At 44.1% G+C, this 21,755-nt stretch overlaps 2 protein-coding genes across 2 annotated transcripts; both read right to left on the bottom strand.

Moving 5' to 3' along the window:
* Positions 1-6,608: 6,608 nt before the first annotated feature.
* Positions 6,609-8,182, bottom strand: LOC308504771 (prorelaxin-like; the record flags this gene model as incomplete). The annotated part of the gene is made up of 2 exons (XM_081066018.1): positions 6,609-6,922; positions 7,963-8,182. 2 exons carry the CDS (start codon positions 8,180-8,182, stop codon positions 6,609-6,611), a joined length of 534 nt encoding a protein of 177 aa, XP_080922144.1.
* A 9,104-nt stretch (positions 8,183-17,286) lies between these two features.
* Positions 17,287-18,860, bottom strand: LOC308504850 (prorelaxin-like; the record flags this gene model as incomplete). The annotated part of the gene is made up of 2 exons (XM_081066229.1): positions 17,287-17,600; positions 18,641-18,860. The coding sequence occupies 2 exons, from the start codon at positions 18,858-18,860 to the stop codon at positions 17,287-17,289; spliced, it is 534 nt and encodes a 177-aa protein (XP_080922355.1).
* Between the last annotated feature and the right edge of the window lie 2,895 nt (positions 18,861-21,755).

The raw sequence follows: 21,755 nt of genomic DNA, 5'->3' as shown, positions 1-21,755 counted from the left end.
TTAGGTGATAAGAGCAAGTTGTAGGTCTTCAACGACTGAGAATGTGAAGTTTGGCCCTAGCAAAGAAGCCAATAACACAGGGGGGTCATTTTTAACACCTTCTAATTTAACTTTGAAAATTATTCCACATAGTCTCAGATAATATGCTCATTAAACAGGTCTTCTAGATGGACAGTAAATTTTAAGTGCAAATAGGTTCATTTTTTCCCCCAATAAATTATTTACTCATGTTCATAATGTACTCAGATGACTTCAGCTCCACCAGGTTAATTAGAGAATGGCACGAAGTTAGTACACTTTGAATTAAAATAATAGCTCAACAATCACTTAGGTAGAAATATAGCTCCGGAAGGCAATAATTCTAATTTCTAGATTGCTGCTAATTGCAACAACGCCCACGGAGCATTGGTCAAATGCTCAACATTGTGTAATTCTTCAACAAACAAACAAACAACCTGCCCCTGGCTATTGGAGGGCCAGAAGTAGTGCTTTTCGACAGGTTTTCATCAGGCCGAGCAGTTTGGGAGAGGGTTTTCAAAACTGAGGTTTGAGGTGTTTTCGTGGGTTGACTGTCCTTGCAGAAAATAATACATTTGCAAGCTCTTCTCCAAAGTAATTGCTCCTTTAAAATGTAAATTTACGGAGGGCCATTTTTTGACTTTGCCTAGAGGGTCTCAGTGTGCTCACAGCTGTCCAGTGAAGTGGCCATTCTCCCGATTTTCAGAGCCAGGAGGCAAGTTGAGAGTAGTCAAGTAACATGTGCAGATCTGTGTCGCACACGTGCCAGGGCTGCGCTACTCTATGGCTAAGGTTAACAGGCAAATGCAGGCTTCACCGCCTTTACAGGCACAACTAGAAGACATGCCGTGTTCTTAAAACAAAAAAGCAAACGAACAAACCTCTTTAAAGCCATGCACACATACGCATTTCATGTTCTGAAAAACCAATAGAAAGATCCAAAGAATCCTTTTTAAAGACAAAACCGAACATGTGCCCCAATAGCCAGTACTCAATAGGTTTGTAATTACTTATTCCACCCATTCAGCAACTGGTAAGTCATGTGATAGCATAGATTTGGTGCTGCGTTCTGTTCAGTGCCTATTCCCAGAGCCTCCCAGCTGCATCTTGCCTTCGCCTCTGCTGGGACACAATACACACTCAGCGTGGGGTACTCAGCAGCCTGCCATCAAGAATAGTCTCTACAGGCAAGATCTTAACTGTATTTATCTTCCTCCAGGAGCACAGCTGACGTCACATTGATGGCGTCCTCGTCAGAGGAGATTTGTTTGACCCACTCACTGAGAACATGCAAAGGAGCTCACGAAAGGGATGGGTGGGCCCTTGCCGCTCACATAGGGCAAGACCCCACCACCTTTCTAAAATTCCTGAAAATTATGTGGTAAACTGACGGCTGCTCCATCCCTGCCTCTCAAGAAACCTCTATTGACCTTCTTGGGCCCCACAATATTGATACACGTCCAGCAACTTTAAGACTTGTTGGGTCGTGGAGGCCCAACAGTCCGTATTTACAATATTACAGATTCTCACGGATGTTGTGACTTATACATCAGCCCACCTGGAATGGGCCCCCTTCACAAAAGGCTCTAGAATCTGTCCACTTAGAAATACAGGCACTTCCGTCTGTGCCCTCTGAGATTCCTTCACTGGAGAGGCTGCAGTCACCTCTTTTCATGCCTATGCGCCACCTCAAATGGCCATAAGTTGCCCCATGGACTTGTGAGGCAAGAAACTGCCCTGTGAGGCCTTGCATTCTATGCCGTTAGAACAGCACTTGCTGGCCACGTTCTTAGCCTCTCCTGGAAATAGAGGCTGTCCTGGAGCCTGCGACCCGCCAGACGGAGCTGACCGTTATGACTTGGGTCATGAAAGCAGCACGCCGCGAGCTCAACATGGCTCCTGAGGACTGTCTGCTGCAGGACGGAGCCAAAGCTGGACTCAAAGGAGCAGGTAGCCTTCCCTGTCCTCGGAGCCGACCCCTTGGCACCTCGGGACTCCCTTGGGATCAACTGACGGAACAGAAATGGGAATTCATGTCCTTCCCAGGTGAGCTCACCGCCATGTATGTTGCTGCCCCGTGTCCCTTAGTCAGGATGTCCCTGACCACGACTGGACCCCACCGTCAGCTCAGTGGGCCAAAGTTCAGGTAGTTATCTGTGCACTGGGTGCCCTGGCCATTAAATGGCTCCCTCTGCACATTTTTTGAAACTCTTAAACTCTTGGGCAATTCTGTACGAGTGCCCCAGGATACTTCTTATCCTTCTGTAGAATCTTTCTCCATGTGGAATGATTGATCCCTCCGATTCCACAGTGTACCATAGCTCCCACGCCCACCCTGGGCCCTGAGCCCAGTGCAAAGTTTTCCCAATGCCGCAGCACATTAGAATCACCTGGGGAGCTTTAAGAGCGCCTCCTGCCTGCGTTCTCTGCCCAAACAATTCAACCTCTGTATTCTGGTATGCAAAGCAGGCATCAGTATCTTTAAAAGTCCCAAGTTGACTACTGTGTGCCAAATAGTTGGAAAACTATCACGTAGCCACTGCCCGAAGAATCTGGTAAAACATTTTTGGAATAATTCCATTGAATATGTGACTTACCGCAATCCTGAAGAAATGAAAACGTGAAACTTTTAAATATACTTGGTTTGACCATAAGTGGGTTATGCAGTACTTTAAATGTATTGTAAAGAGCTCATCATGTCTTTAATATCAGGGCATGCTACTAAATGTGGTGAAAAATGTGTACTATGGAAAGGGAGATGTATTTTGTAACTTGTCTAAAGGTTCGAGCCAAAGTGAAATCTGTTGGGGGCATATTGGTTAATGCCATTATGTGAGTTTCAAGTGTACCATTGTATAATGCTTTATTTGTATATTGCACTGTGTACTCACCACCCAAGTCTAGTCTCCCTCTGTTGCTATATATTTGATTCCCTGGACCCCTGTCATCCTCCCCAGACACTGCTTCCAAGCTGGTAACCACCCTGCTGTCTGTGAGTTTGTTTGATTTGGCCTTGACACCCTGCTCTAAGCTCACTGGCATTACCACAGCAGCTCACTGGAGTACTTTTCTCCAATCAGCATGAATACTCTTTAATGAAATCCTCCATATCCAATTCTGAATCACAGGACCTGGCCTATAAAGTCAATACCATTAATGTACAATTTAAAAGTAATTTTTAATTTTAATTTTTTTTTAATTTTTAACTTTTAATTTTAAAAGTAATTTTTTTTCCAACAACATTCCTGTTCTAGTGGGAAATTGATGTCTCCGCTTGAATTGCTGAATAGAATTTATAAAAGTCAGAAGTTGAACAGAACCCCCTTTGCCTGCCTCATTCAACTTCCAGGCTGTTTCCTAAGGTGCAGGGTCAGACAAGGGAGCTGGATGGAAGGTCAGTCCCGTACCGTGTGTGTCTCTTGGCTCTTGAATTCAGCCAGTAACTATCGAGAGGCACACGTGTATACAACGCCAGGTGTTTTTTATTATTGCTAGTCTGAAATGCGTAGCATTAGTTGGACTCATTTCAAAATTCTTAGTTCCTTGAAGGTGAAGAGAAAAGCATTGCACAGGCCAAGTTTTCTCTGGAGTATTTTGAGAGGATGTGTAACAGTTGAGTGTCTCAGAGTCCATATTGGGTTGTTAGTGTGTAGTCTCTCTCTTTGTCCGTTCTCTCTGTGTCTCTTTGTGTTTGTCTGTCTCTCTCTCTCTGCTTCTCTCTGTCTCTACCTCTCTCTCTCTCTCCCTCGCTCTCTCTCTCTCTCTCGTTCCATATCCTTGGTGGATAGAGTTGGTTTTCCTACATAAATCGGATCTTCATCAGCAGAAAATTAATGGTTGTAGGAATGGTGGGAAGATAAGGAAAAACAGTCACCTGTATTCCTCAAAGCCCAACCACACTACCCTCACGTCCTGATAGCTTCTCACAGACCTCCCTTATTACATTTCCGTGTCTATTATTATCGCATCTCTGATCTATTGATTTCACATATATTGAACAGCTGTCTTTTACATTTTTTTGAAACCCTCACCAAGCTAGAAGCCCAGATTGCCAGTCTTCCCTAGGACTTGACTTCATGTACTCACGTCCTGCATTCTGTTCTCCTAACACCAAGGGAAACGCCCAGACCCACTCAAGCTCAGGGTCTGCTGTCCCCATGTCCTGGTAGAGCAGAAAACATGCACAGAGCGCTGCTGTACCCAGAGGATGTCCTCCAAAGGAGAAAGTAACCTGAGGTTCGCAGTCCATTATTGTAGCCCATGACACTTGTGGACTGAGAAGTTGTGAATCAGAAATGTCGTCTAAACCTCAGACTCAGCGACACCACTGCGTATCAGTGGGAGATAGGTTTCCAGTTTCTTTTGTCAGTGGTCATGATGAATTTGTGTCGCTCTGGCCACACTTCTTACTGTCATCCGAATAGCCAGAGGAACAAGTTAGCACACCTAATATAAGCGGTCTGTGAGGGGATTCTATGGGTGGCTTGGGTCCCTGGGGTTTCCTCGTGCTGCCAAAAGGCTGAAGGCCTGGCCTACTGAAGTAACGGGTCAGCGATGTGCAGCGCTCAGTGGCAGTGCCCTGCCGAGATGAAAGCTTCCGAGGGCATGACTGTGGTCACCTGAGGAAATAGGGCCCTGAGCAGAGAAACAAGCACCCTTGGCAAAGTTCTGCTGATCCCCAGGAGGGAGACAGGCACCTAAATTTTGGGGACCTTGCAGGCTGGAGCAGTAGGTGTTATGGTGGGCGTCACTGAAAACTGGGGGTCCGGCAACCTAACGCTTTGGTGGTTTTGGATTTCAAGCGCAGGTTAATGGGTAGCTGCATTAGAATAATGTGTGGTGCTGAATTGCCAACTCAGTGACAGAATGTGGATTTCTATTGATTTGTTTAAAATGGAGAAGTTAGGGAGTTTTTGCCACAGCAGAGAATGCTTCCAAATGTATACCTGTTATACCTAGACGTGGTCTTTTAGGAATCAGAAAGGTAGGGGTCTTAGCTCACACAGGTAGGGACCAGCGGTGTTACATTTGGGGGCACGTTTCCTTCTAAAATAGAGACAACCGTAGGCCAGGCGTAGTGGTATGTGCTGGAAGATGAAAGTCACTGAGTTACCGGTGTTGATAAAAGACCTCAGTGTCCCACTTACAAAATGGCCGTGTCGTCAGAGGTAGTGAATGCTGATTCTGGAGCAGGGGTCCCGCCTCCAGGGCTTTTGTGGAGGAGCAGATGAGGGACGTACGTGGCCAGAGCAAGGTCTGGGGAGACGTCTTCTGCGTCCAGGGAAGCCTCTTTGTTCTGTCTGGGCTGCAAGTTTCCTGGTCAGCGCCCTTGTTGTTTTGGGTTGGACATTTCAGACAGCACCCTTCCTGGCATTATGAGATGGCTAATGGCCTCTGAGGTTGTGCGTGCGCAGTTTTACAAGTTGGTCTTGATGAGGACTTCAAAAACTTTAGAGGCCTGATTATTGTTAATCATGTGTAGGATTTGAAATAAGGCAGTCGCTGTCTTAATCCCTTTAAATTCTATTTATAGGCTTTAGATGGAGATTTACTTGTTGTTTAAGTGCATTTTTCTATAAATGCTGCCAAGATTTTATGTGTATGGATTATCGAAGGAACTGCTAAACACTAAACTGAGAACTTTGTTAATTTACTACTCTAACAAGTTTTCATATTAATCCAGTTACTATTTTACCGAAATGGATTGTAAATTCTACAATAGTGAACAAAAAGTGCATTCTTTCCTAAAGCTGCTTTTTTGTAATATATGACACAGAGATGTTTATTCTTTTTATGTATGTATTTATTTTCTGCTTAAAGAAACGTAGTTTACTTTTTAGTGTCTTCGATGATAGAATTAAGAGAAGAACCCCGGTTTGAAAAATAGCTGCGTTCATATGGCCCCCACGGAATTCAATTGATTTAGGGTCCAATCTAATTGTTTGTAATTAAAAGCTCAATGCAACAGAAAAATGTTTTAAAGTCTATTAGAAAAGTCCAAGATTTTGACTCTTTGTGTATCTGACCTGAGTTAATATCGATGAAAACATTTTGGTTCTTTTTTTATAGCCAGCGTTAACCTTTGTGTAGTTGAATTATTTTTAATTTTTCATTTGCTCTCCAAATAATTTGTTTAATATTAAGTAGTGAAAGAACATGTGGACAGTAGGTCTAGAGGAAAAAGTGGGTGACAGATCATAACGTATCAAGTACAAGTTTTAAAAGTGGACTAATCCATTCTCACTAAAGCAAGAAAGAGAGTTGAGAGTTTTACTATCTATTTAAAAACAATTTGTAAGTTGACTTACTGTGTGTAAAGTGATAAAGGTTGTGTTATTTTAAGTTAATAGTATTAAAACAGCAATAACAATTATGCCATTAATAAAAACACGCTTTTTAGCAGAAAAGTATTTATTAGCAGTAACTACAATAATGCAAGGAATAATTCCTTACACGCAAAATTAAAAACCCAAACCCTAATGATGATTGTTCGTATTCCAATAATCAGTGGGGTGACAGAGGCATCAGTGAATGTGAACACAGGTGAGACACACAGGTGCTTAGCAGACGAAATACAGATTCTCTCCATCTCAGCAGTATCGAGCCAACTCTTTCCTGTAGCAGCCATAGTTACAACACCTATCGACTATTACAGTACCGGCGCTTCTCTTTTGTAGGTAATGTTTAGCTGAGCCTATGTTCTTTAATTCCGACTGACTGCTGTCTTCGGCTCCACTTTGTCCAGTAAGAATATTGTCCTTAAATTCTTCAGAGTTAAGATTTCCATCCTGTAATGCAGCTTGTAGCTCTCGCAGCGATGGCTGCCTCTCTTCTGAAGAAGCAGGAGCAGATTGCAGCATACTTAAGGTTTCTGTATCTTTGGCGTCGGTCAATGACATGATATCTAAGTTAAATAAGTGGGGTGGGGGGAGAGAAAACACACGTCGATGAACATCGGGAAAACTGTAAAATTTTGCATAGACAGAAGGAAAGCATTGCCTCAATAGCATACACATCAAAAGACTCAGCCAGTATCCCGATAGCTGAACGACTTGGTTTATTATAACTGGGCAGCTTACAGTACTCCAGCGTGACCCAGGTTTTGCTTATTCCCGCGGGACCCTCTGTCATCTCTCCTTCTGTCCACTGTGCAAGTTCCACGTGTTCCCCGGAAGGGGGCCTCTACCTCTGTGAAACTTTTCATTGCAACTTACACTTAGCTTCCAACTTACCTTTATGAATGCCTTATAGCTAACCAAGTGTTTGCTTCTTCTTTTTCAATACATTCTGGATTTGAGCCGCGTTCAATTCTGAGATTTTGCTTTGAAAGATAATCCGTTGCAGCTTCCAGATGCTTGAAGCATCAGTCGGGCTTTCTGTTCTTTGCAGCTGTGTTTGTCTGAAGGGCAAACGCCCCTGCCTCTTGGCCCCCTGACGCCCAGCCATGCTGGATAAGAGCTCACACCCACTGTGTGAGCCCTGCCATCTCAGTCAGGATGCCCTGTCCAGGTGGCCCCGCCACCAGCATTCGCGCCGTCCGGCCCCCACAGCTGGACTCCGGGTCCCCGCCGCTGGCTGCCCCTCCCTGCCTCCTGCGGGGCTTTGGGCAGCCCCCCCTCCCCTGTGGCCTCCCCGCCCCCTCCCCTTCTGAGCCCTGGCTACCCGCGGTCACCCTGGCTGCCAGGAAGTGAAGGGCACCAAGGGAGACCCTGTGCTGTTCCCGCTGCTGCCCCTCTCTCTGGGGAGATCCCCGTGAGACACTCCCCAGAAATGCAGGTTCCGAGGGAAAAGCCCAAACTTTGAGGCCCCGGGCACCTGAGTCAGGCTGAGCGCTGGCGGTCGGTGAGGTCTGGAGCCCAGAGTGCGGGCCGCGCTTCGGATTGGTCGGCGGCTCGCTGGCAGCCACCAATGGGAAACGCGGACTGGCCAGGGGCGGGGCCTCACCTGCAAGGGCTCCTGTTCTCAGCCCGGGCTCCTTGGGGCTCAGAGCCATCCTGTCCCAGTTGAGGTTGCCGCAGAGCCGGATCCAGTAGAGGGCTAATTCGGAGCCGCACAGCTTGATAAACTCATTCTTCTTCTGGTTCCTCTGGCCTTGGATCTCTGCGGGGAGTTGGCTCAGTAGCAGGCAGACTCCCAGCAGGTAGGACACGAACAGGCGCGGCATCTTGGCCCTTATCTCTGCTCTTCTGGGCGTTTCAGCCTTTTTCTGGACCCCGCGGCTGCTGTGGATCACCAGCCTCTGCCCCTGTGCCAATGCTGGACGTCAGGATGCTTTCCCTTGGCTCCAGCAAGCTTTTATAACCCTCGGACTGCCCCCTAGACCTAGAGTCACGTGGTCCACACTCCTCCCCTTTCCCCACCCACCTCCTTGCCATCCACTGCCCCCATCCCTCACCCCCAGCTCTGGTGTAGGCTTCCTACCTTTCCTGCTTTGGCCCATCTTTCTTTTCTTGGACCTTCTGTGGTTCTAGTTTTTCCTTTTGTTTTTCTTGTCTTCTGGCGGTTGTGTATACTCATGTAAAGTTAGTCAATATTTGAAGTCTTTCCTTGATTATAAAGTTAAACGTGGCCAATAGCCTGAATTATGTTAACAAACATAAAATAGAAGTCATTTATCCCCTCACAATCCAGATCTTTCTAGCGTGAACATTTACTACATAACTTTCTAATCCTAAAAAGATTACAAAGGGTTTAATTACATAGTATCTGGCATATCAATCCATAAAAATTGAATGAATGAATGAATGAATTGTTGACGAGAGAGAAAGCTGACGAATTTTCATCTAAATATCTGTAAATACATTATATTTCTCAGTGCATCTCTTAGTCTTTTACAGTATCTTAAGATTACCATGTACTTTTCCCACTAAAAAGTACTTTCCTTCACCTCCTCTGGGAGGTAGTTTGACAGTAATAGGCTGCTTGGATAGTTTAGTTTGAGATTTTGTTCTATATCTATAGAGTGGAGAGAACACACAAACACAGAGAACGAAACCAGAAAAGAAAAGGATAAAAGCAGTGAAATCCCACAATTCCTGAAGGAAAATATTGGTAGCGCACGGTACAGCACCAAAATCATATATATATATTTTTTTTTATTATACTCTCTTTGCTGTATTTGGTGAGGTGATTTTTGTTTCAATATAACATGCCTTTTAATTTCATTTCTTCAGAAACGTTGCCTGGATGGCAACATAACGAGTAAAAGAGAGTTTTGTCGAGAAAAACAATAGGTGGATATGGAACAGTCATTAAACATGACCTGGCAATCATGTGTAGCTCCTAAACCAGTTTCAAAATAAATGTTTCCTCCCAGGAACAGCAAACATGTATACAAAGGTGTGTTTACAATATGATACACATCGGTCTGTAGAATAATTTTATGTGTAACATGCAATTGGAATCTTTCCTTTTTTTGTGATTAAATATATATTTCGTCTTTGTCCCATTTTTTTTTTAATTGGAATCTTCCTTTTGTCCACCTTTCCAACGTAAACATCCAAGTATGAAATCTCCCTGTGGTGTACTCTTGAAATACAGAATTACAAAGAAATGCATAGTTTTTCTGATGGACTCAGAGTCCGTATAATATGTAAATATTACATGACATGTTGCTTTAAACGAACAGTAAAAAAAGGATATCAGACCAACTAGTAATTTTGACAATCATCTCTGTTTAAAGTTTTAAAAATTAAGGATCTTTCCAAAATTTCAAAGAGAAATCTGGATTAATTAAATAAGCAGTAGGTTTGGTAAGGAAAAATAAAAAAAAAAAAAAGAAAGTCAAAACTAGTGAGTTAACAAGAAGCAGGGAATATGTATCTAAGGCTGGTAGTATGCAAAACTATTCCATGAGTAACATACACTTTTGCTATGACGAGTATGTGCTTTCACAGCGAGCAGGACTGTAGGAAAGCTACACCAACCAAACCTGACAGCATCCCCTCATTTCCACTCCCACCCCACTTTGTATAATGTAGGCTCCTGCCAGTAGGGATGAGTGTTATAGAAAATCATCACCTGTTGAGAACTATGTTTGACGTGATTTCCCTCTCCATTCAGCTTTTTTCCAGGCGACTACTCCCCCCACCCCTCAACTCCACTAAATTAAGTTCTAGAGATATTTACGCTGAACTGCAAGAGCACAAGTACTCTGTGTACCAAAGTACCCTGTTTACCAGGGTAGGTCAGAGCGGGTGAGGAGCAAGATAGAATGAAAGAGGATCAAGTGAGGAAAAGTAAGATGGGCATGAATAGAGAGTGGACGTGGCTAAAGGTGCAGGACCTCTAGGGAGGGTCACGCAGACATTCTCCCAGGTAATGGCTGACTGAAGAAACCATAGTAGTGCTGGAATCATGGAATTACTAGGAAAGACATGTTGTGGTCTAAATAAAGTTACGTAACAAATTAGTATAATCAGATTGAGTCGTGTTGAAGGGCAAAGGCAAGGAAGGAAGAGAAGTACTTTCAGACTCTGGCTGTTGGCTTGAGGGCAGTGTCCAGATACAGTTGTACAAGAAAACTTTAAAGATGGGTCTCCAAATGGTGTCTCAAACTTTGCCAACATTTGACAATATTGTCATCAGGTAGGTTGTGGAGAAAGGACACTTTTGTGCAGGAACTAAGCTGGAGGTTCTCTAGTCAAGGGGGGCTAGTCCCTTAGGTGATAAGAGCAAGTTGTAGGTCTTCAACGACTGAGAATGTGAAGTTTGGCCCTAGCAAAGAAGCCAATAACACAGGGGGGTCATTTTTAACACCTTCTAATTTAACTTTGAAAATTATTCCACATAGTCTCAGATAATATGCTCATTAAACAGGTCTTCTAGATGGACAGTAAATTTTAAGTGCAAATAGGTTCATTTTTTCCCCCAATAAATTATTTACTCATGTTCATAATGTACTCAGATGACTTCAGCTCCACCAGGTTAATTAGAGAATGGCACGAAGTCAGTACACTTTGAATTAAAATAATAGCTCAACAATCACTTAGGTAGAAATATAGCTCCGGAAGGCAATAATTCTAATTTCTAGATTGCTGCTAATTGCAACAACGCCCACGGAGCATTGGTCAAATGCTCAACATTGTGTAATTCTTCAACAAACAAACAAACAACCTGCCCCTGGCTATTGGAGGGCCAGAAGTAGTGCTTTTCGACAGGTTTTCATCAGGCCGAGCAGTTTGGGAGAGGGTTTTCAAAACTGAGGTTTGAGGTGTTTTCGTGGGTTGACTGTCCTTGCAGAAAATAATACATTTGCAAGCTCTTCTCCAAAGTAATTGCTCCTTTAAAATGTAAATTTACGGAGGGCCATTTTTTGACTTTGCCTAGAGGGTCTCAGTGTGCTCACAGCTGTCCAGTGAAGTGGCCATTCTCCCGATTTTCAGAGCCAGGAGGCAAGTTGAGAGTAGTCAAGTAACATGTGCAGATCTGTGTCGCACACGTGCCAGGGCTGCGCTACTCTATGGCTAAGGTTAACAGGCAAATGCAGGCTTCACCGCCTTTACAGGCACAACTAGAAGACATGCCGTGTTCTTAAAACAAAAAAGCAAACGAACAAACCTCTTTAAAGCCATGCACACATACGCATTTCATGTTCTGAAAAACCAATAGAAAGATCCAAAGAATCCTTTTTAAAGACAAAACCGAACATGTGCCCCAATAGCCAGTACTCAATAGGTTTGTAATTACTTATTCCACCCATTCAGCAACTGGTAAGTCATGTGATAGCATAGATTTGGTGCTGCGTTCTGTTCAGTGCCTATTCCCAGAGCCTCCCAGCTGCATCTTGCCTTCGCCTCTGCTGGGACACAATACACACTCAGCGTGGGGTACTCAGCAGCCTGCCATCAAGAATAGTCTCTACAGGCAAGATCTTAACTGTATTTATCTTCCTCCAGGAGCACAGCTGACGTCACATTGATGGCGTCCTCGTCAGAGGAGATTTGTTTGACCCACTCACTGAGAACATGCAAAGGAGCTCACGAAAGGGATGGGTGGGCCCTTGCCGCTCACATAGGGCAAGACCCCACCACCTTTCTAAAATTCCTGAAAATTATGTGGTAAACTGACGGCTGCTCCATCCCTGCCTCTCAAGAAACCTCTATTGACCTTCTTGGGCCCCACAATATTGATACACGTCCAGCAACTTTAAGACTTGTTGGGTCGTGGAGGCCCAACAGTCCGTATTTACAATATTACAGATTCTCACGGATGTTGTGACTTATACATCAGCCCACCTGGAATGGGCCCCCTTCACAAAAGGCTCTAGAATCTGTCCACTTAGAAATACAGGCACTTCCGTCTGTGCCCTCTGAGATTCCTTCACTGGAGAGGCTGCAGTCACCTCTTTTCATGCCTATGCGCCACCTCAAATGGCCATAAGTTGCCCCATGGACTTGTGAGGCAAGAAACTGCCCTGTGAGGCCTTGCATTCTATGCCGTTAGAACAGCACTTGCTGGCCACGTTCTTAGCCTCTCCTGGAAATAGAGGCTGTCCTGGAGCCTGCGACCCGCCAGACGGAGCTGACCGTTATGACTTGGGTCATGAAAGCAGCACGCCGCGAGCTCAACATGGCTCCTGAGGACTGTCTGCTGCAGGACGGAGCCAAAGCTGGACTCAAAGGAGCAGGTAGCCTTCCCTGTCCTCGGAGCCGACCCCTTGGCACCTCGGGACTCCCTTGGGATCAACTGACGGAACAGAAATGGGAATTCATGTCCTTCCCAGGTGAGCTCACCGCCATGTATGTTGCTGCCCCGTGTCCCTTAGTCAGGATGTCCCTGACCACGACTGGACCCCACCGTCAGCTCAGTGGGCCAAAGTTCAGGTAGTTATCTGTGCACTGGGTGCCCTGGCCATTAAATGGCTCCCTCTGCACATTTTTTGAAACTCTTAAACTCTTGGGCAATTCTGTACGAGTGCCCCAGGATACTTCTTATCCTTCTGTAGAATCTTTCTCCATGTGGAATGATTGATCCCTCCGATTCCACAGTGTACCATAGCTCCCACGCCCACCCTGGGCCCTGAGCCCAGTGCAAAGTTTTCCCAATGCCGCAGCACATTAGAATCACCTGGGGAGCTTTAAGAGCGCCTCCTGCCTGCGTTCTCTGCCCAAACAATTCAACCTCTGTATTCTGGTATGCAAAGCAGGCATCAGTATCTTTAAAAGTCCCAAGTTGACTACTGTGTGCCAAATAGTTGGAAAACTATCACGTAGCCACTGCCCGAAGAATCTGGTAAAACATTTTTGGAATAATTCCATTGAATATGTGACTTACCGCAATCCTGAAGAAATGAAAACGTGAAACTTTTAAATATACTTGGTTTGACCATAAGTGGGTTATGCAGTACTTTAAATGTATTGTAAAGAGCTCATCATGTCTTTAATATCAGGGCATGCTACTAAATGTGGTGAAAAATGTGTACTATGGAAAGGGAGATGTATTTTGTAACTTGTCTAAAGGTTCGAGCCAAAGTGAAATCTGTTGGGGGCATATTGGTTAATGCCATTATGTGAGTTTCAAGTGTACCATTGTATAATGCTTTATTTGTATATTGCACTGTGTACTCACCACCCAAGTCTAGTCTCCCTCTGTTGCTATATATTTGATTCCCTGGACCCCTGTCATCCTCCCCAGACACTGCTTCCAAGCTGGTAACCACCCTGCTGTCTGTGAGTTTGTTTGATTTGGCCTTGACACCCTGCTCTAAGCTCACTGGCATTACCACAGCAGCTCACTGGAGTACTTTTCTCCAATCAGCATGAATACTCTTTAATGAAATCCTCCATATCCAATTCTGAATCACAGGACCTGGCCTATAAAGTCAATACCATTAATGTACAATTTAAAAGTAATTTTTAATTTTAATTTTTTTTTAATTTTTAACTTTTAATTTTAAAAGTAATTTTTTTTCCAACAACATTCCTGTTCTAGTGGGAAATTGATGTCTCCGCTTGAATTGCTGAATAGAATTTATAAAAGTCAGAAGTTGAACAGAACCCCCTTTGCCTGCCTCATTCAACTTCCAGGCTGTTTCCTAAGGTGCAGGGTCAGACAAGGGAGCTGGATGGAAGGTCAGTCCCGTACCGTGTGTGTCTCTTGGCTCTTGAATTCAGCCAGTAACTATCGAGAGGCACACGTGTATACAACGCCAGGTGTTTTTTATTATTGCTAGTCTGAAATGCGTAGCATTAGTTGGACTCATTTCAAAATTCTTAGTTCCTTGAAGGTGAAGAGAAAAGCATTGCACAGGCCAAGTTTTCTCTGGAGTATTTTGAGAGGATGTGTAACAGTTGAGTGTCTCAGAGTCCATATTGGGTTGTTAGTGTGTAGTCTCTCTCTTTGTCCGTTCTCTCTGTGTCTCTTTGTGTTTGTCTGTCTCTCTCTCTCTGCTTCTCTCTGTCTCTACCTCTCTCTCTCTCTCCCTCGCTCTCTCTCTCTCTCTCGTTCCATATCCTTGGTGGATAGAGTTGGTTTTCCTACATAAATCGGATCTTCATCAGCAGAAAATTAATGGTTGTAGGAATGGTGGGAAGATAAGGAAAAACAGTCACCTGTATTCCTCAAAGCCCAACCACACTACCCTCACGTCCTGATAGCTTCTCACAGACCTCCCTTATTACATTTCCGTGTCTATTATTATCGCATCTCTGATCTATTGATTTCACATATATTGAACAGCTGTCTTTTACATTTTTTTGAAACCCTCACCAAGCTAGAAGCCCAGATTGCCAGTCTTCCCTAGGACTTGACTTCATGTACTCACGTCCTGCATTCTGTTCTCCTAACACCAAGGGAAACGCCCAGACCCACTCAAGCTCAGGGTCTGCTGTCCCCATGTCCTGGTAGAGCAGAAAACATGCACAGAGCGCTGCTGTACCCAGAGGATGTCCTCCAAAGGAGAAAGTAACCTGAGGTTCGCAGTCCATTATTGTAGCCCATGACACTTGTGGACTGAGAAGTTGTGAATCAGAAATGTCGTCTAAACCTCAGACTCAGCGACACCACTGCGTATCAGTGGGAGATAGGTTTCCAGTTTCTTTTGTCAGTGGTCATGATGAATTTGTGTCGCTCTGGCCACACTTCTTACTGTCATCCGAATAGCCAGAGGAACAAGTTAGCACACCTAATATAAGCGGTCTGTGAGGGGATTCTATGGGTGGCTTGGGTCCCTGGGGTTTCCTCGTGCTGCCAAAAGGCTGAAGGCCTGGCCTACTGAAGTAACGGGTCAGCGATGTGCAGCGCTCAGTGGCAGTGCCCTGCCGAGATGAAAGCTTCCGAGGGCATGACTGTGGTCACCTGAGGAAATAGGGCCCTGAGCAGAGAAACAAGCACCCTTGGCAAAGTTCTGCTGATCCCCAGGAGGGAGACAGGCACCTAAATTTTGGGGACCTTGCAGGCTGGAGCAGTAGGTGTTATGGTGGGCGTCACTGAAAACTGGGGGTCCGGCAACCTAACGCTTTGGTGGTTTTGGATTTCAAGCGCAGGTTAATGGGTAGCTGCATTAGAATAATGTGTGGTGCTGAATTGCCAACTCAGTGACAGAATGTGGATTTCTATTGATTTGTTTAAAATGGAGAAGTTAGGGAGTTTTTGCCACAGCAGAGAATGCTTCCAAATGTATACCTGTTATACCTAGACGTGGTCTTTTAGGAATCAGAAAGGTAGGGGTCTTAGCTCACACAGGTAGGGACCAGCGGTGTTACATTTGGGGGCACGTTTCCTTCTAAAATAGAGACAACCGTAGGCCAGGCGTAGTGGTATGTGCTGGAAGATGAAAGTCACTGAGTTACCGGTGTTGATAAAAGACCTCAGTGTCCCACTTACAAAATGGCCGTGTCGTCAGAGGTAGTGAATGCTGATTCTGGAGCAGGGGTCCCGCCTCCAGGGCTTTTGTGGAGGAGCAGATGAGGGACGTACGTGGCCAGAGCAAGGTCTGGGGAGACGTCTTCTGCGTCCAGGGAAGCCTCTTTGTTCTGTCTGGGCTGCAAGTTTCCTGGTCAGCGCCCTTGTTGTTTTGGGTTGGACATTTCAGACAGCACCCTTCCTGGCATTATGAGATGGCTAATGGCCTCTGAGGTTGTGCGTGCGCAGTTTTACAAGTTGGTCTTGATGAGGACTTCAAAAACTTTAGAGGCCTGATTATTGTTAATCATGTGTAGGATTTGAAATAAGGCAGTCGCTGTCTTAATCCCTTTAAATTCTATTTATAGGCTTTAGATGGAGATTTACTTGTTGTTTAAGTGCATTTTTCTATAAATGCTGCCAAGATTTTATGTGTATGGATTATCGAAGGAACTGCTAAACACTAAACTGAGAACTTTGTTAATTTACTACTCTAACAAGTTTTCATATTAATCCAGTTACTATTTTACCGAAATGGATTGTAAATTCTACAATAGTGAACAAAAAGTGCATTCTTTCCTAAAGCTGCTTTTTTGTAATATATGACACAGAGATGTTTATTCTTTTTATGTATGTATTTATTTTCTGCTTAAAGAAACGTAGTTTACTTTTTAGTGTCTTCGATGATAGAATTAAGAGAAGAACCCCGGTTTGAAAAATAGCTGCGTTCATATGGCCCCCACGGAATTCAATTGATTTAGGGTCCAATCTAATTGTTTGTAATTAAAAGCTCAATGCAACAGAAAAATGTTTTAAAGTCTATTAGAAAAGTCCAAGATTTTGACTCTTTGTGTATCTGACCTGAGTTAATATCGATGAAAACATTTTGGTTCTTTTTTTATAGCCAGCGTTAACCTTTGTGTAGTTGAATTATTTTTAATTTTTCATTTGCTCTCCAAATAATTTGTTTAATATTAAGTAGTGAAAGAACATGTGGACAGTAGGTCTAGAGGAAAAAGTGGGTGACAGATCATAACGTATCAAGTACAAGTTTTAAAAGTGGACTAATCCATTCTCACTAAAGCAAGAAAGAGAGTTGAGAGTTTTACTATCTATTTAAAAACAATTTGTAAGTTGACTTACTGTGTGTAAAGTGATAAAGGTTGTGTTATTTTAAGTTAATAGTATTAAAACAGCAATAACAATTATGCCATTAATAAAAACACGCTTTTTAGCAGAAAAGTATTTATTAGCAGTAACTACAATAATGCAAGGAATAATTCCTTACACGCAAAATTAAAAACCCAAACCCTAATGATGATTGTTCGTATTCCAATAATCAGTGGGGTGACAGAGGCATCAGTGAATGTGAACACAGGTGAGACACACAGGTGCTTAGCAGACGAAATACAGATTCTCTCCATCTCAGCAGTATCGAGCCAACTCTTTCCTGTAGCAGCCATAGTTACAACACCTATCGACTATTACAGTACCGGCGCTTCTCTTTTGTAGGTAATGTTTAGCTGAGCCTATGTTCTTTAATTCCGACTGACTGCTGTCTTCGGCTCCACTTTGTCCAGTAAGAATATTGTCCTTAAATTCTTCAGAGTTAAGATTTCCATCCTGTAATGCAGCTTGTAGCTCTCGCAGCGATGGCTGCCTCTCTTCTGAAGAAGCAGGAGCAGATTGCAGCATACTTAAGGTTTCTGTATCTTTGGCGTCGGTCAATGACATGATATCTAAGTTAAATAAGTGGGGTGGGGGGAGAGAAAACACACGTCGATGAACATCGGGAAAACTGTAAAATTTTGCATAGACAGAAGGAAAGCATTGCCTCAATAGCATACACATCAAAAGACTCAGCCAGTATCCCGATAGCTGAACGACTTGGTTTATTATAACTGGGCAGCTTACAGTACTCCAGCGTGACCCAGGTTTTGCTTATTCCCGCGGGACCCTCTGTCATCTCTCCTTCTGTCCACTGTGCAAGTTCCACGTGTTCCCCGGAAGGGGGCCTCTACCTCTGTGAAACTTTTCATTGCAACTTACACTTAGCTTCCAACTTACCTTTATGAATGCCTTATAGCTAACCAAGTGTTTGCTTCTTCTTTTTCAATACATTCTGGATTTGAGCCGCGTTCAATTCTGAGATTTTGCTTTGAAAGATAATCCGTTGCAGCTTCCAGATGCTTGAAGCATCAGTCGGGCTTTCTGTTCTTTGCAGCTGTGTTTGTCTGAAGGGCAAACGCCCCTGCCTCTTGGCCCCCTGACGCCCAGCCATGCTGGATAAGAGCTCACACCCACTGTGTGAGCCCTGCCATCTCAGTCAGGATGCCCTGTCCAGGTGGCCCCGCCACCAGCATTCGCGCCGTCCGGCCCCCACAGCTGGACTCCGGGTCCCCGCCGCTGGCTGCCCCTCCCTGCCTCCTGCGGGGCTTTGGGCAGCCCCCCCTCCCCTGTGGCCTCCCCGCCCCCTCCCCTTCTGAGCCCTGGCTACCCGCGGTCACCCTGGCTGCCAGGAAGTGAAGGGCACCAAGGGAGACCCTGTGCTGTTCCCGCTGCTGCCCCTCTCTCTGGGGAGATCCCCGTGAGACACTCCCCAGAAATGCAGGTTCCGAGGGAAAAGCCCAAACTTTGAGGCCCCGGGCACCTGAGTCAGGCTGAGCGCTGGCGGTCGGTGAGGTCTGGAGCCCAGAGTGCGGGCCGCGCTTCGGATTGGTCGGCGGCTCGCTGGCAGCCACCAATGGGAAACGCGGACTGGCCAGGGGCGGGGCCTCACCTGCAAGGGCTCCTGTTCTCAGCCCGGGCTCCTTGGGGCTCAGAGCCATCCTGTCCCAGTTGAGGTTGCCGCAGAGCCGGATCCAGTAGAGGGCTAATTCGGAGCCGCACAGCTTGATAAACTCATTCTTCTTCTGGTTCCTCTGGCCTTGGATCTCTGCGGGGAGTTGGCTCAGTAGCAGGCAGACTCCCAGCAGGTAGGACACGAACAGGCGCGGCATCTTGGCCCTTATCTCTGCTCTTCTGGGCGTTTCAGCCTTTTTCTGGACCCCGCGGCTGCTGTGGATCACCAGCCTCTGCCCCTGTGCCAATGCTGGACGTCAGGATGCTTTCCCTTGGCTCCAGCAAGCTTTTATAACCCTCGGACTGCCCCCTAGACCTAGAGTCACGTGGTCCACACTCCTCCCCTTTCCCCACCCACCTCCTTGCCATCCACTGCCCCCATCCCTCACCCCCAGCTCTGGTGTAGGCTTCCTACCTTTCCTGCTTTGGCCCATCTTTCTTTTCTTGGACCTTCTGTGGTTCTAGTTTTTCCTTTTGTTTTTCTTGTCTTCTGGCGGTTGTGTATACTCATGTAAAGTTAGTCAATATTTGAAGTCTTTCCTTGATTATAAAGTTAAACGTGGCCAATAGCCTGAATTATGTTAACAAACATAAAATAGAAGTCATTTATCCCCTCACAATCCAGATCTTTCTAGCGTGAACATTTACTACATAACTTTCTAATCCTAAAAAGATTACAAAGGGTTTAATTACATAGTATCTGGCATATCAATCCATAAAAATTGAATGAATGAATGAATGAATTGTTGACGAGAGAGAAAGCTGACGAATTTTCATCTAAATATCTGTAAATACATTATATTTCTCAGTGCATCTCTTAGTCTTTTACAGTATCTTAAGATTACCATGTACTTTTCCCACTAAAAAGTACTTTCCTTCACCTCCTCTGGGAGGTAGTTTGACAGTAATAGGCTGCTTGGATAGTTTAGTTTGAGATTTTGTTCTATATCTATAGAGTGGAGAGAACACACAAACACAGAGAACGAAACCAGAAAAGAAAAGGATAAAAGCAGTGAAATCCCACAATTCCTGAAGGAAAATATTGGTAGCGCACGGTACAGCACCAAAATCATATATATATATTTTTTTTTATTATACTCTCTTTGCTGTATTTGGTGAGGTGATTTTTGTTTCAATATAACATGCCTTTTAATTTCATTTCTTCAGAAACGTTGCCTGGATGGCAACATAACGAGTAAAAGAGAGTTTTGTCGAGAAAAACAATAGGTGGATATGGAACAGTCATTAAACATGACCTGGCAATCATGTGTAGCTCCTAAACCAGTTTCAAAATAAATGTTTCCTCCCAGGAACAGCAAACATGTATACAAAGGTGTGTTTACAATATGATACACATCGGTCTGTAGAATAATTTTATGTGTAACATGCAATTGGAATCTTTCCTTTTTTTGTGATTAAATATATATTTCGTCTTTGTCCCATTTTTTTTTTAATTGGAATCTTCCTTTTGTCCACCTTTCCAACGTAAACATCCAAGTATGAAATCTCCCTGTGGTGTACTCTTGAAATACAGAATTACAAAGAAATGCATAGTTTTTCTGATGGACTCAGAGTCCGTATAATATGTAAATATTACATGACATGTTGCTTTAAACGAACAGTAAAAAAAGGATATCAGACCAACTAGTAATTTTGACAATCATCTCTGTTTAAAGTTTTAAAAATTAAGGATCTTTCCAAAATTTCAAAGAGAAATCTGGATTAATTAAATAAGCAGTAGGTTTGGTAAGGAAAAATAAAAAAAAAAAAAAGAAAGTCAAAACTAGTGAGTTAACAAGAAGCAGGGAATATGTATCTAAGGCTGGTAGTATGCAAAACTATTCCATGAGTAACATACACTTTTGCTATGACGAGTATGTGCTTTCACAGCGAGCAGGACTGTAGGAAAGCTACACCAACCAAACCTGACAGCATCCCCTCATTTCCACTCCCACCCCACTTTGTATAATGTAGGCTCCTGCCAGTAGGGATGAGTGTTATAGAAAATCATCACCTGTTGAGAACTATGTTTGACGTGATTTCCCTCTCCATTCAGCTTTTTTCCAGGCGACTACTCCCCCCACCCCTCAACTCCACTAAATTAAGTTCTAGAGATATTTACGCTGAACTGCAAGAGCACAAGTACTCTGTGTACCAAAGTACCCTGTTTACCAGGGTAGGTCAGAGCGGGTGAGGAGCAAGATAGAATGAAAGAGGATCAAGTGAGGAAAAGTAAGATGGGCATGAATAGAGAGTGGACGTGGCTAAAGGTGCAGGACCTCTAGGGAGGGTCACGCAGACATTCTCCCAGGTAATGGCTGACTGAAGAAACCATAGTAGTGCTGGAATCATGGAATTACTAGGAAAGACATGTTGTGGTCTAAATAAAGTTACGTAACAAATTAGTATAATCAGATTGAGTCGTGTTGAAGGGCAAAGGCAAGGAAGGAAGAGAAGTACTTTCAGACTCTGGCTGTTGGCTTGAGGGCAGTGTCCAGATACAGTTGTACAAGAAAACTTTAAAGATGGGTCTCCAAATGGTGTCTCAAACTTTGCCAACATTTGACAATATTGTCATCAGGTAGGTTGTGGAGAAAGGACACTTTTGTGCAGGAACTAAGCTGGAGGTTCTCTAGTCAAGGGGGGGCTAGTCCCTTAGGTGATAAGAGCAAGTTGTAGGTCTTCAACGACTGAGAATGTGAAGTTTGGCCCTAGCAAAGAAGCCAATAACACAGGGGGGTCATTTTTAACACCTTCTAATTTAACTTTGAAAATTATTCCACATAGTCTCAGATAATATGCTCATTAAACAGGTCTTCTAGATGGACAGTAAATTTTAAGTGCAAATAGGTTCATTTTTTCCCCCAATAAATTATTTACTCATGTTCATAATGTACTCAGATGACTTCAGCTCCACCAGGTTAATTAGAGAATGGCACGAAGTCAGTACACTTTGAATTAAAATAATAGCTCAACAATCACTTAGGTAGAAATATAGCTCCGGAAGGCAATAATTCTAATTTCTAGATTGCTGCTAATTGCAACAACGCCCA

The sequence above is a fragment of the Rhinolophus hipposideros genome (genome assembly GCF_964194185.1).
Source record: "Rhinolophus hipposideros genome assembly, chromosome: 11".
NCBI lineage: Eukaryota > Metazoa > Chordata > Mammalia > Chiroptera > Rhinolophidae > Rhinolophus > Rhinolophus hipposideros.
This window is presented reverse-complemented; position numbering and strand designations above follow the sequence as displayed.